This window comes from Phaenicophaeus curvirostris, chromosome 1 (genome assembly GCF_032191515.1).
Source record: "Phaenicophaeus curvirostris isolate KB17595 chromosome 1, BPBGC_Pcur_1.0, whole genome shotgun sequence".
Taxonomy (NCBI): domain Eukaryota; kingdom Metazoa; phylum Chordata; class Aves; order Cuculiformes; family Cuculidae; genus Phaenicophaeus; species Phaenicophaeus curvirostris.
Window position 1 is genome coordinate 31,763,916 of NC_091392.1, and position 13,673 is coordinate 31,777,588.

General features: G+C 37.8%; 1 protein-coding gene across 2 annotated transcripts in view; it reads right to left on the bottom strand.

The window, feature by feature from the left end:
- NELL2 (neural EGFL like 2) overlaps positions 1-13,673 on the bottom strand; it is a 147,338-nt gene that overhangs the window by 84,026 nt on the left and 49,639 nt on the right. For both annotated transcript variants that reach the window (XM_069851926.1, XM_069851917.1), the window contains exons 10-11: positions 3,725-3,816; positions 1,364-1,466 (exon numbers count right to left, since the gene is read on the bottom strand). In XM_069851926.1, coding sequence (XP_069708027.1) covers positions 1,364-1,466; positions 3,725-3,816 — 195 coding nt within the window. The remainder of the gene's footprint in view (positions 1-1,363; positions 1,467-3,724; positions 3,817-13,673) is intronic.

Here is a 13,673-nt window from a genome sequence, read left to right on the forward strand (position 1 = left end):
TGCTATTGTCTAACATAGGACACAGAAGTAAAAAGTTCTACCCTTCTACTAGAATTAGTGTCTTCAACACTTATTGATGACAGCAGAAGTGTGTGTGTCAAGAGCGACCTCTGGACATGGTGACGCCTACTCTTTGCCTTTTTGTCTTCCTCACTGAAGCCCAAGTTAATGACAAAGCAATATCTCCTGGTCTGGATTGGTTTGTATCATTGGCATTAAATAACTGAGAATATATATGTTATCCAGAAAGGGTAAAGGATTTTTTACTGATTTTTTTGGTTTTTGTAAGGTTCCTAACACTTATATATCATCTGCTTCTTATTTAAAGAATAAGATCCATAGCTCATGAAAGGCCAAGCTAACATGGTTTAAGGCAGGACTTAAAATCTTCAAAAAACACTCATATGACACAAAACATTTTCTAGCTATACCAGGCATAAGAAACAATTTTTTCCCCTAAACCATGAAGATTTTATAGAAAATTATCATTAAAAAACCTTTTTGACTGTGATAGACGTCAAGATTTATAAACTCTTCTGAAGTTTTTATTCTACTTTTTTTTCTCTCTGCTTGATGTTATTAATCATATCCTTTGTGTTTGTACTAAGCGGCACAGAAACAGGTATAGCTGAACTCTTCTTTTCACTGGAATACACCTAAAATCAGCCCAAGAGTCTTAACATCTTCTTTCATGCTAGGTATCAATTCACCATTATTTAGCTATAGAAGAAACAGATGTAGCCACCTGAAGATGCAATTCCAGGTATCTTTGAAGATATCTGCATTGGTCCAGCTCAAAAAAGTGGGCTCAAGACAGAGTACTTTGTGCACCTCTTCCCTTTGGTAAGGATCAGTGTGGATGTGACACACAAAGGCACATAGCATACAAAAATATTCTCCAAAGCTTTCGCTTCTAGATGCAGAGTACAAATCCATTCAGGTTAGCAAGTTAGCTCCAGTCTTTGAACAATTACTAGCATGAACACTTCTCTGAAAGAGATACCTCAGAGCATCTCAGAAAGATGCTGGGGAACACAGACATTTCTGCAATTTCATTTTATTTAGACAGAAGAGTGGGTGAAGACTAGAAAAAGCACTCATTATGCCTATGATTTCTTTGACTTACCACCCATTTTTGGCTAGAATGAAAAACACAAGTGCCAGTAAACGTTTCACAGAATTAACACCATTAGAAATTTTACAATTTTCAGATGTCATGATGCAGATGTTATCTATTCAGCTTCCCAAGATGTATAATAATTATCATGTGTAGGAGTATTCTATTCAAAATCATAAGAAAAGAAGTCTATATAAACTATAAGAATGGATAATTAGACTGAGCTATATCCAGCTATTACCTTACCTTTACAGATTTTGCAGCAACTGTGAGATAAGGGGATCTGTTGAGATTCTGGGCAGTTCAAAGCTGTACAACTCTCTTTTGGAATACGCTGCATTTTGTGGTCCTGTTAAATTGAGGTAAGTAATTAATATTTTGAGAGAAGAAATAGAGGTAAATGACAAACTTAGTGGAGTTTTAGCAGGATTATGTACAAACAAGAAACAGCCTATGCCAAACTCCAGGTAACTTCCAACAGCTCATCATAGCTGTCAAGCAACTTGCCTTAGAAGTCTATCTTAAAATCATGCCTCAAAGAGTAACAATTATCTCTCAAAAACTGAGACAGTAGATTCCAGAATCAAGGGTCTTTATAATGATTACTCTAAAGCAGCTTGTTAGTTACACAGCAACACAGTAAGTAAAATTAGACTTGGAACATCTCTGATCTCAGCACTGCGGTAGTAACGCTGAAGGAAATTAGTACTGATTCACTATTAGGAAAGTGAGTGTTTCTAGCTAAATTTGCATCGGATGTTTGTTCAATGTCAACATGGTAGCTTCAGGCACCACACTCAAACCTTACAGTATGACCAGATGAAACACCTGCCTTAGCAATCCAGCTACACAGATGTACCAGCTTTAGGCTCCCTTGGGCCCCAATTAATGTGTCTTGCAGTGCTCTAGTCATTATGTGGCAAAGATAGAAATAAGGCAAACAATAACATGTTCCTCAGAGGCATCTACCTTAAAATCAACAACCTGGTTAAAATTCGATCTCACTGAACTCAGGATCCCATATTTCTGCATGAAAGAAAAATGCCTCAAAATTAAGCATGTGCAATTGCACACATTGTTATTATGAGTCTAGCAATTAACTCAAAATAATCTTTAAGCATGAAATATAAAGAAACGTGAACACAATGGCCAATTTGGAATACCAAAATTACTGCTAAAACTTCACCTAAAGCAGTCTTTACGCAGAAGCCAATTAAAGCTTGGTTACACAGTAAAGCAAGTCAGCCAGAGATGTGTTGTACACCAGAACAATCAAAACTCATCAATCACACAAAATAAAGAAAAAACTCCTTTTGGATAGGAATAACATCCATTACAGTAGTCTGGATTGCATATAATTCTTCTACAAATTTTATTTTAGAGGAGAACTTTTTATTCACTTGTTTTATAATATTCAAACAGAACAATGCGTGCCTATAGCAGGGACAACTGCAGCAGCCAACAAAATACAAAACAATTGTTCAGACCTACATGTAAACAAAAAGAAGAAATTCCCTACACTGCCTTGATAACATCATAAGCCTTCAGGTATGAAATCAGTACTGGTACCATTCTTAAGTCTCTCTTGACCTGGAGCCATTAATTATGTCCTTGTATGTGAACTCTAGGAGTAATAAAATAGTGCCCATGTATGACTTCCTAACTGACCATGCTTTCAAAATACCCACTCCAGGAATTAAGCTCACAAAGATTAAAACAAAAAAAAAAATAGCAGTAAGACAACTGTCCCCAGTTCTACTTCGTAAAACACACTTTCACACTTTTTCACAACTATATGAAGATGTTTTGAGATTTCCAGAAACTGGCCTGCTAGATAGCTGCAGCGTGGGCAGAGAAGCTTCTCTCCTCTCTTTCTTTACCGCAGAAACATGCACTCAGGTTTTCATCCCCACCCCAGAGCATGAAGCTCTCTAACCAGAGTGAATTCCTCCTCTGTCTACCTCAGAGAGGCAACACTGGATCCACTACAGCACTTTCTGTAATTCTCAACCCACAGCTGTCCCTGGAGTATATTTTCCCCTTGAAGTGCATTTGTGCCCTGAAGAGCAACTCTGTTCATGTAGCAGGACAAGACTGATTCAGCATCAGGCATGTTCTGGTTACAAATAAAACTACCCTACCCATTTCCATTGCTAGAAATACGAGACACCTGATGTGCCAGCTTTTTTTCTTCTTTTTCATCTATCTTCTCCTCTAAGAATTATCCTGAATTCCAAATTATGTCTTCATCACATTTGTGCATCTCTCGTACCTAAGCATATAATTTTGGACAATAATATTGCACATGGAAACATAAGGTAGTCTGCTGGGTTTTTTATTACTGATGATGTAAATGATACTTCAGGAGGAAAGAATGAAGCTTGATTGTCAAGCAGCACAATCAAAGCTTGCAGCTATGAAAAGTAAATTTATTTGCAAAATTTGATGTGGAAGTCAGCAAGACAAAATAAACAAAGAAATCCTTAAATGCCTTTTCTGTTGCCACTTCCTAAGGTAGACCTGTCCGTATTTCAACAATTTCTTTCAGTGGGACTTTGATATTTCTAACATGCAAGAAATACTTTTTTCCATCAGCAGCATTCTTACCTTGCACTCAAACAGTACACAGTCCCCTGAGCTTGAATACACAGTTTCTCTTTGTCCTTCAAAGTAGGTTCTGCCTTCAAATACACACACCGCTTCAGGAGAAAATAAAAAAAAAAAAAGCAGAGATTTTGGAAAAAAGTGTTATTACTCTACTTATAGAACTGATATATTTTCTAAAAGATAACTGCATTTCAAAATGAAAAGACTGAATCAGCTACAAGAATATTCTAAACCCACCTGTAGGAGTCTGGATATCATAAGATAAGTAATCAGACGGGGAAAAAAAAAACCGAACCAGAAAAGCACACATAAGTAGAAGGCAAATGAAGGTTAATGATGCAAAAGTGATACGGAGCACTGATGGCTACTGAAGAGGTCAGAAGAAACATGTTTCAGGTCACATCAAGGAAGATATGACTGCCTGCAACACAGCTCTGGGGCGAAAGGAAAACAGCTGTGAGAGCAGTGCAAGTGACTCTAATACATAATGAATTTCTTGAAGAGGAGTTTTGTATGACAGAGGGTGATCACAGAAGCTACATATTTATTTGTTATCGCAGTCCTTTGATGTTTAATCACCCCACACAGGTATTCATGTATCTTAATTATCTAGCTATTTACCTTTACTGCCGAAGTATATTACAATACATGAATTTTAGTGTATAAGAACTGACCTTCAGTGACTTTTTTTCTTCCCAACAGAAATAGGATCAAGTCTCTGATCCTATTTCTCTAATCAAATGACAGAATGAACCCCCAGGGTCAGTGTTTGTTATACCACAACCTGACCCAGTGGCACTGCTACGCCCTGATAGCACCAGGTTTTATGGCAGCGTCCTGACAGAGATCATAATAGATTGCTCAGTAAAGTTTTTATCTGGTATTTAAGAGTTACATAAAATATCTTCACAGAAAACTGCCTTCCTTTTTTTCTTTTTTTTTTTTTTAAGTGAGTCTATTACTGCAATTGTGTTATGTAAACTATAAAAGGCTACTGTAATGTTACTGCTAGGTGTGGAAAACTGGACGTCTGTCTCTGTTGCTTAGGACACAGTCAAGGCTCATCAAGTAAGCATAATCATGAAATAACAAGATGATTCAGTCACCACTTTCAAGTTCTAGATTACATATTAGAGGACTAATTAGCTAATCATTAATTCAGAGATGTAAATCAATTATACTACAATTGAGTCAGAGATTTTTCCATTTGAATAGACTACAGTTTGTAGACAATTTTAAAACGTCTAAAAAGTACAAGAGTTTTTATTGCATGACCCATATTAATCATTATTACTGCTGTTACTTTCAACTGTCCTTTACTTTTATAATTTACAGCTCCTTGATTTTAAAATCTTATTACTTTGTCAGCTTGTAAAAAGTCAACTCTCAGAACTAAACTTGGAGAAGAAGCAATGATCATAGAGATGAGAGGTTTTTTTGAAACTCCAAAATATAAGTTACAGTATCTTATAAAGCATCTTGTGTGATGTACACCTTCACAGCACTTTCAAGAAGTAATATCACAGCATGTTGCAACATCCCAAATCCCATGAATCGCAGAATTTGCAATCAGACTTAATAAAAGAAGTACAGAAAAGAGCCACAGGAGAGAGTGCAGGGGAGCATCCTGGGGCTAGCAGAAGAAGAATGTTTGTGCAACATCCACAAAGAAAGGTCACAAAGAGTCAAAAAAAGCTCAATACATGCCTCTTTTCATTCCCAGAAAACAAGCTCTTCTAGAAGGAAGTATGTGAAAAACATCCATATAAATTTTTACTGGGGACTGGCAGATCTTGAATCCAGACAGGAAAAGGCAATCATCCAGTCATATATATCACCATCTGTATATTACAGGCCATGAAACTAAACTGAAATACTCACGTACTAAGTCCTTTCCTTTGCCCCACACATTTCAAGCTTCAAAGAACTACATGTAATGGGAAAAGATTAAATACAGTAATGCCTGAGGACCACACAATAGCAAAAGACTGATCCTCATGTTTCCAAGAGGCAGACTGTGCCTGTTCACCGTAAAAGGCAAAAGACATCAAGATCAGTGTCATTCCGTCTCGGAAGAAAGCACTCTCCTGAAGCCAAAATACTCTGAACATGTGAATAAGATCAACCAGGCATCTTCAAAAAAAGCATCCATACATCCATATAATGGATATTATCATGGATCACAGTCCACTCTTCTCCTTCTCAACAATTACAAGCCTCTGATTCTTCAGAGAAACTTAGAAAATAATGTACACAGGAAAAAAACAGAAGGCCACACCCAGCCTAGTGTGAAATCAGGATGTCACTTCTTGATTCCACCAAAAGCCCTCTGAAGTCTAGCCATATGAAATTATCATAATGCAGTATCACAGACACTTAGTTTCCACATGACAATCAACTCTTCTACATAAAGTCTTGCAAATAAGAAAAACTTAAAAATTCTGGGGCTGTGAGAGATCACTCTGCCCTGACAGCCCTTGCCCCTTCACATGCTCAAAGACTGTTTCACAAAGACTAGAGAAGTGGCAGCAGGGTGCCTGTTTCAAGATACTTGCTTGTGTGGGTCCCAGAAATTTCAAGCAGTGATGACTACCCCACCTCCACACCTTCATAAGTCACCACAACACCTACTCATACAGATAAGAAAACTACATCTCATTCATTGAATTCCCCTAAATAAACATTTCCAACTATTAGATTTTGCCGTGGCTTTGTCAGCAAGGTTACAAACCCCCAGGTATCAGGGACATGCCTAAACAGAGGGACTAAACTAGGTTTAATTAAAGATAAAAACATGGAAACAATAAATACCCAATTGAAAAACTAAATTGAAACTAAACTGAAAAACTGTTAATGTGAATACTCTGAGTACAAGCCAAAGTATGTCTTCCTATGGACTACTGCTCTCACTGACTATGTTCAAAAGGGACATTTATTCTTGAAAACATCAAAACCAACTTCAGCTGGTTTATTGCTATCCTACTACTGATCTCTAAAACCTGGAGGATTCCACCATAGCTGAACAGTTCCCAAAAAAAAGCAACAAGAACTAAGATACACTCTGTAACTCTAATTCAGAGCACTGTCACTTAGCTTTTCTCATCCTAGCTATGCTGAACTAGACAAATGAGCTTACAAAACTACATGGGCACTTCATCTACACCTGTATCACAGGCTCCATGTTTATTTAACGAGATAGACCATCACTAAACCCACTGTTATCTAAGTTTGCCAGTGCACACAGTCTTTTCTTCTCCAAACCTCCCACAAATGTTTGTCTCTTCCTGTTCTCATGTCAGCCAGCTCTTCTCCTGCTGCCTGTAGAGGAGACATCCTGCCACACAGAAAAAGGGCAAATTTTCATCACGCTACCTGAAGGATTCTAAAAACTTTTAAGTTTTCTGGTTAGGTGAGCACTGAGCACGCTTGGAAAGATTTCTAGTAAGACAAAGCTAACTTTCTTCTGCCCCACTTTCATAGAATCATAGAATAACCAGGTTGGAAGAGACCCACCAGATCATCGAGTCCAACCATTCCTATCAAACATCATGCTCCTTAGCACCTCGTCCACCCGTCCCTTAAACACCTTCAGGGAAGGTGACTCAACCACCTCCCTGGGCAGCCTGTTCCAGTGCCCAATGACCATTTCTGTGAAAAATTTTTTCCTAATCTCCAGTCTAAACCTCCCCTGGTGGAGCTTGAGGCCATTCCCTCTTGTCCTGTCCCCTGTCACTTGGGAGAAGAGGCCAGCACCCTCCTCTCCATAACCTCCTTTCAGGTAGTTGTACAGAGCAATAAGGTCTCCCCTTACCCTCCTCTTCTCCAGGCTAAACAGACAGCAAGATCCACATCCCAGGCAGCGTGGAACAGAATATTTCTCCTGCCAGCAACTGTCACAGCCAGTACACATCCCATGATGGTGGTGTTTCATGTCTTTATTTCCCTTCAGAAATAAAGATGTTTCAGCAGCATGAACATCTGGACTAGAACTGTGTAATTGGAAAGTCCAGTGAAGATTAAATTTCTGCTTTCCAGGATTCTGTGATTAGTTTGTGATTGGTATCTCTGGGGAAATGTATCATGTTTCATTTCCCTAAGACCTTTCATTTGATAGACTAAGCCACAGTGAAGAAATTTCCGGATGATTAGTTGTTCCAGATCTTGATAGTTATTGCCTGTGTAGAATTTCATCTACAGCTGAATTACATCAACCATTTCCTCATGCCATCAAGTTTCCATATACCCCTCGGTACCTAAACCAACGTATATTATTCAAAGAACATTTTTCTAAGAAGATGAAGCAGGAATTTACAAAACCTACTAAAAAGTTTGACCACTCTTGCATATATTTGTATACAGAAGGTGATCAAACATTACTTTGATAGGTATCAGTACAGCATCTAAAAAATTATTAGCAAGGTCTGCTTCTATCCCCACCACTAATTTATGCAGGTGTAGCAATGATACAACTACTGCCTGCAGTACATTGTGATAACAAGGCATCTTCTCCATATTCATCCAGCAAAAGGAATCTTTCAGGTGTCCACTAGCTTTTGTATTCACTCAATGAATTATCAAGTTAATCAAACATCACTTCTTCCACAACTATTTTTTGTTTTATTCCCACTGGCCTCCAAATGACACTTTCCTTCTGCATTTCTTAAAATGTTCATGTAAAATCCACGACCCAGCTAACCACTACCTTCCATTCACTGAGTCCACAGGACGTCATTTAGTATATTTTCTCACTTGTTATTTATCGCCTTCACTATCCAGTGTATGCCTTCCCCTGAGGAATGCACATACACTTCACGATGGTATCTAAGCTGATTTTGATTGAGAATTATTACCAAGCGAAAGCAGAAACTTGAGGACATTGGTGAACTCCTCAAACCACTTTATTTTCTTGTATTCGTAACTGTCCAATGAACGGCAGATGTTACTTGAAGTTATTTGATTACTTTTTCCACTGTTCAGAGAGCAAGGCTTAGGCATTGTGTAAGTCCCATTAATCCCATTTGCAAGCTTGCATAGTGCAAAACCTCTGTGTAGCTTTATCCTTAGAAACACACCCAGGCATAGTGGTCACCTTTCACGAATTTCTCTCTCTCAGTTGCCACACCATTACCAAAGTCAAGTATTGCGTTCATCCCTTTCTCATTTATCTTTGCAGGGAATTTGGCAATGTTTCTTCTTTGCTCATTTTGTTGAGAGCACAACTACTTCTGTTACTACAGTCAGTAAGATTGGAGCCTTGCTTCGTTCATGCTGCCTCCCTTAACAGTTCAAAATTACTCCAGATTTCAAGCTTGAAAAGATATTGCTAATTTTTCCAGTCAATCACTGTTGGGGAGCTACATGTAAATGCTTCAGATTCCCTAAATGAAAAAAAAAAAAAAAAAAAAAAAAGAAGACATTTCCTATTGATAAGGAATAAATTACTATTCGTATCTTATTTCTTATCTGAATAAACTATATGTCTCTATTACACCGAAGACACAAAGTCATTGCCTTTTTAAGATCATTAAAGAGCATCCGCAGTGTGAGCCACCTCCAACAAAACTAACAGGCTGTTTAGTCACATTGGAAAGGAATCAACCTAAAATTATAAATTATTCTGCCTGCTTCTCATGTTTCCTATATTTCCATCAACTACTAGGGGGAAATGACATAATTATTCATCCCATGTGTTCTTGCTGGGAACTATTCTGTAGAATTAGCCTGAGTCCTAGAACGAGGGTTCCTTGAAGTATCATTAAAGACCAAAAAAGGCAATCTGAACACTCAAAAAGCATGTAAAAATGTGACTAAAAATTCTGTTAACAGCCACTCAACTGAGGAAAACAGGCCTGACAGATGAAGACTTTTAAAGTAGACTGCAGGACAGAGAATCCGTGCAAAAGCTTGTACCCAATCAAAGTCAATGGACATCACATAGCACGGAGTAAGCATGTGGCTGTTTCAGTTAAGCACAGATCAAATCTGGATAATGTGTTTCAAGTCTTCTCTTAAAAATGGCATTACTGCTACCCAAACAGCAACGTTAGCTTGGTTAAATGTGGCAGCCAAAATATTCCTACTGACAAACATACACAACTTTGGCTTTAGATAAATGGACCATATTCTGCTTGTCAAACAGACTGGAATACTTTGGACACTAGACACAGGATTTTGAAAACATGAGCGTGTCTAATGTGATCAAAATGCCCATCTATTTTATGTCAAATTAACCACATTGGCCACCTGATACTCAAACAACTTTCAAAATGTTAAACAATAAAACCAAATGTCAAGACAAAAGCCTTAGAGGATGTCAAGAGAAAAAAAGCAATTAAGGTTAATAATAATTATATGACCACTGTATTATAATTATATTAAAGGTTTATAAATAGCACAACAGCCTGCAAGGCTAAAAGTACTCCAATGCAACCTTTACATGCAGGCCTAATCCTCATAAAAGTGGGATTAGACATTATCTGATGGACGTCTTGTGTAAGCTATTCGCAATAGTACTGACATAGGTGTATCTTTGTGAAGATGCAAATAGATTCTTTATCAAATGCTGACAGCTACTAATAACAGGGAAATTTCTGCTTCAGTTCCACCTTCTCTCAGCTAGAGTACTAAGCTAATTTTAAAAGGTGCTTTTCTAAAAACTTTAAGAGAAAAATGGTGCAGCGCAGAAAAATGAATAGACACCTCCTTGCACCACCTTATATTTCACGACATGTTTAAACGTGCAGATACATCCATACAAAAGGCTCAGGTCACAGGGATCCATACACAAGATTAAATCCAAGTGATTGATTAGGACTCAGTGTTGAGTATTTAAAAAAAAAATTAAGATCTGCTAAAGACCTGCACTTTTGAGTCACTACTTTAAATCTATGAGAGGTAAGCAGTTATCACCCATTAGCATTAGCTTACTATATAAAAAGCAGGCTGTGTTCTCCATTGCCACATTGTAAGTTAAGACTACCCATGGATGTGACAAGGGAGGACACCTACTCCTGCAACAGCCCTTATACAGGCTGTTACTCTGCTCCACAGACTTCAAACAGGGAAGAAATAAAGCATTTGGGGATACTACCCACATTTTTGCTGAGATTTGCCATGAAAAAATAGCATGGACTAATTATGATAACTTTCAAAGACACATTTTTGCACATGATTAACGAGATGGCTGCTTTCCATAGACTTGTGGACACAGGTCACGTGAGCATATTCAATAAAAGGCAAATCTGCTCATCCTCCCATCCCTCTTCTGAAACCCATCAACTTCCTCCCTCACTTCAACCAGAACGACAGGATTAGTTGGCCTAATCACAAACACTCCAGAGACCTCTACTTAACGTCCTTAGTATCAGTTGAGCAAAAGGTTTCCAACACAGACAGCAGGGTAAAAAAAAATGTCGAACCCTTGATTAGAGCCAGTTATGCAAATCAGACTTTCAAATTCGTTCTACACTCAGTCTTAACATTCATTATCAAATACCATTTAATCAAAAACTAATCTAAAACAAAATCCGATGCTACCCATAGTCAAATTTTCAAAATACAACTTTAAATATTATAGAAATTATGCACACCTAACATCACACCCTTGTTTTTCCAGTCTGCTGGATGTTACTATTATCCATTGTGCATTTCCAAACAACAGAGTGTTTTATGTCTAAAGTCAGATCAGGTTTTGAAATAATTAAAAATGTAGAAGTAGCTGGAGCAGATGTTCAGAGATTCTGCTTTGTCATAGCTAATTTCTCCATAGCGCATCTGTTGATGCTCCAACCCAGTCACAGAAAAACAGTAATCTGGAGTCCATAGCAACTGTCATTGGGACTATTCCTTTTTGTTTAGAGAACTACATGAGTGAGGGAAAGCCTTAGAGTCACTGATAATCCCCCCCACCCCAAAAAAAATTATTTATATCAATGCTCCTCGTGACTTCACGGGGACCTTTCTTGACATTAGACTCAGATTTCATGTGCTTGTGTAACCAGGTGTGTTTGTCTATATGGGTCTGTAGTGTATGCCAGTTTCTAGGAGAGCAAATACACTTCCATCTCACCGATACATCAGCCAACTCACTTTTTCCTTTGTACAGAAACCAAGAATCAGAAAGTAAAGTTAAAAACCAGATTTAATTTTTTAATTATTGCCTATTAGTTCAAAATTGCATAAGGCAAAGTACAACTCTGCAATTCCAATAGCACAGAAAAGGTACATCTTTAAATGTAATCTATTTCATTACCAAGAGTCTCCGAAATTATTGGAATGTGTTAAATAGTGTTAAGACAAAATGCCTAATGAATTTTATGAACTCTGTTCTCAAGTGTTTTTCATTTTTTTCAAGCTCTTGAAAACCTGAAAGAAAAATACCAGTTTGAATGACAAATTCTTAAATTAATTTTTAATATATTATTAGCAGAGGTCTTGTTTGTCTTGTTTTTGTTAGCTGCAGAAATCTAGTACGGACATTTAGTAGAATTATAAAAGAATAGTGGACTTACCTGACAGGTTTGATCATCATAAGACATTTGGGGTGCTGCCCTGGCAAGAACAAGTACTATCATTCCAGGGGAAGAATCTGGTTTTGTTAGAGTGAACTATTGGGACTGGGAAAATGAATTCACTTGTGGTCACAACACCTCAACACACAGTGAATACTTCCATTAGAAATGTGAGCAAATAATCATAGTGCTAGAAATCTGCTCTGAAGACATAACCTAACATTATTACAATACTGAATTAGAAGGAAAAATCCAATTAGTTTCTCCTCTGCTCCCCAACTCTGTTGTTCTAACAGCCAAATACATTGAGAGAAAGGGAAAAAGAAATGCCCTCAAATCTTGAATAAATATTAGTAATTCAGTAGTTTTCCTGCAGGACACAATACTACACTATGAAAACAAGGCACAGCCCACAGTGCCAACAGCTCCAGGTCAGAGAGCTCACGAGCATTTAGCCAGAAGCAGAGAGACACACCTGAGAGAGAAGCCTGACAAGACAATGACTCATTTTAGTTTTCCCTTACTCTCTCCCCATCTGTGACTCTATATCCAGTGTCTTATCTCTTCTCTTACACTTATACTGTCAAATCCTGCAGTACAGAGCACACTAGTTTCTGTGTACAGTAACTAGACTGATGTCTTCTCATAACAGCAGGGTTTTAAAAGTACATTAAGAAAAATAATTAGTAGCGATAACAACTACAGATACTTAAAATTGCTCCCTTCACCTATTTCCAAGTTGCCCATGTTCTGCTAAGAGCCACACTCTAAACAGAAGCATCCAGTTTGTTTTGCAATATGACCTTCAAGCTTTTTCTTTTAGGGAGGGGGAGCAAGCGGGGTGCAAAAATGCAAAGGGCTGTCATTCTCCAAGGGAGAGTTTCTTGTGTTCCAGAGGATATTTTATTTCAACAACTACCTTAGGATTTTATTGTTTGTTGGTTTTGGGGTTTTTTTAACAGACCTTGATATCTGTCCACATACCTTTAGAAGCAGCTAAGCTTCAAAACACAGAATTTTATTGGAAAGAACGAAGGACAGGGCTCTTGCTTTCCATGATCAATTGTCAGCAAGAATGAAGCATGATGGGGACTTGCTTTAAACTGTACTGGTAAATAGCTTCCCAGATGATGAAAGACTCTTGCAAGGTACACACAGACCAGTTTTCAGAGTACAGCAGAAGCCAAGGAGAGAATTTTTAATGTGTTTGCTAGCCCTATAACAGCGTCGTTACTTCCATTAATTTTTCACAGGACTCAAGGTTACAGAAATAATTTCAACAAGTAGTAAGAAAAAATAGTAGTCAGCTCTTCCATACAGGAAGGCTTAGGATGGCCAACTACCTTCCCAAACAAATGGGCAGAGCCTTCTTAGTGGAAACAGGTACCAAATAAAATCCTCTCAAAACAGGCAAAAAGTCAGTAAATACACGTTCTGTG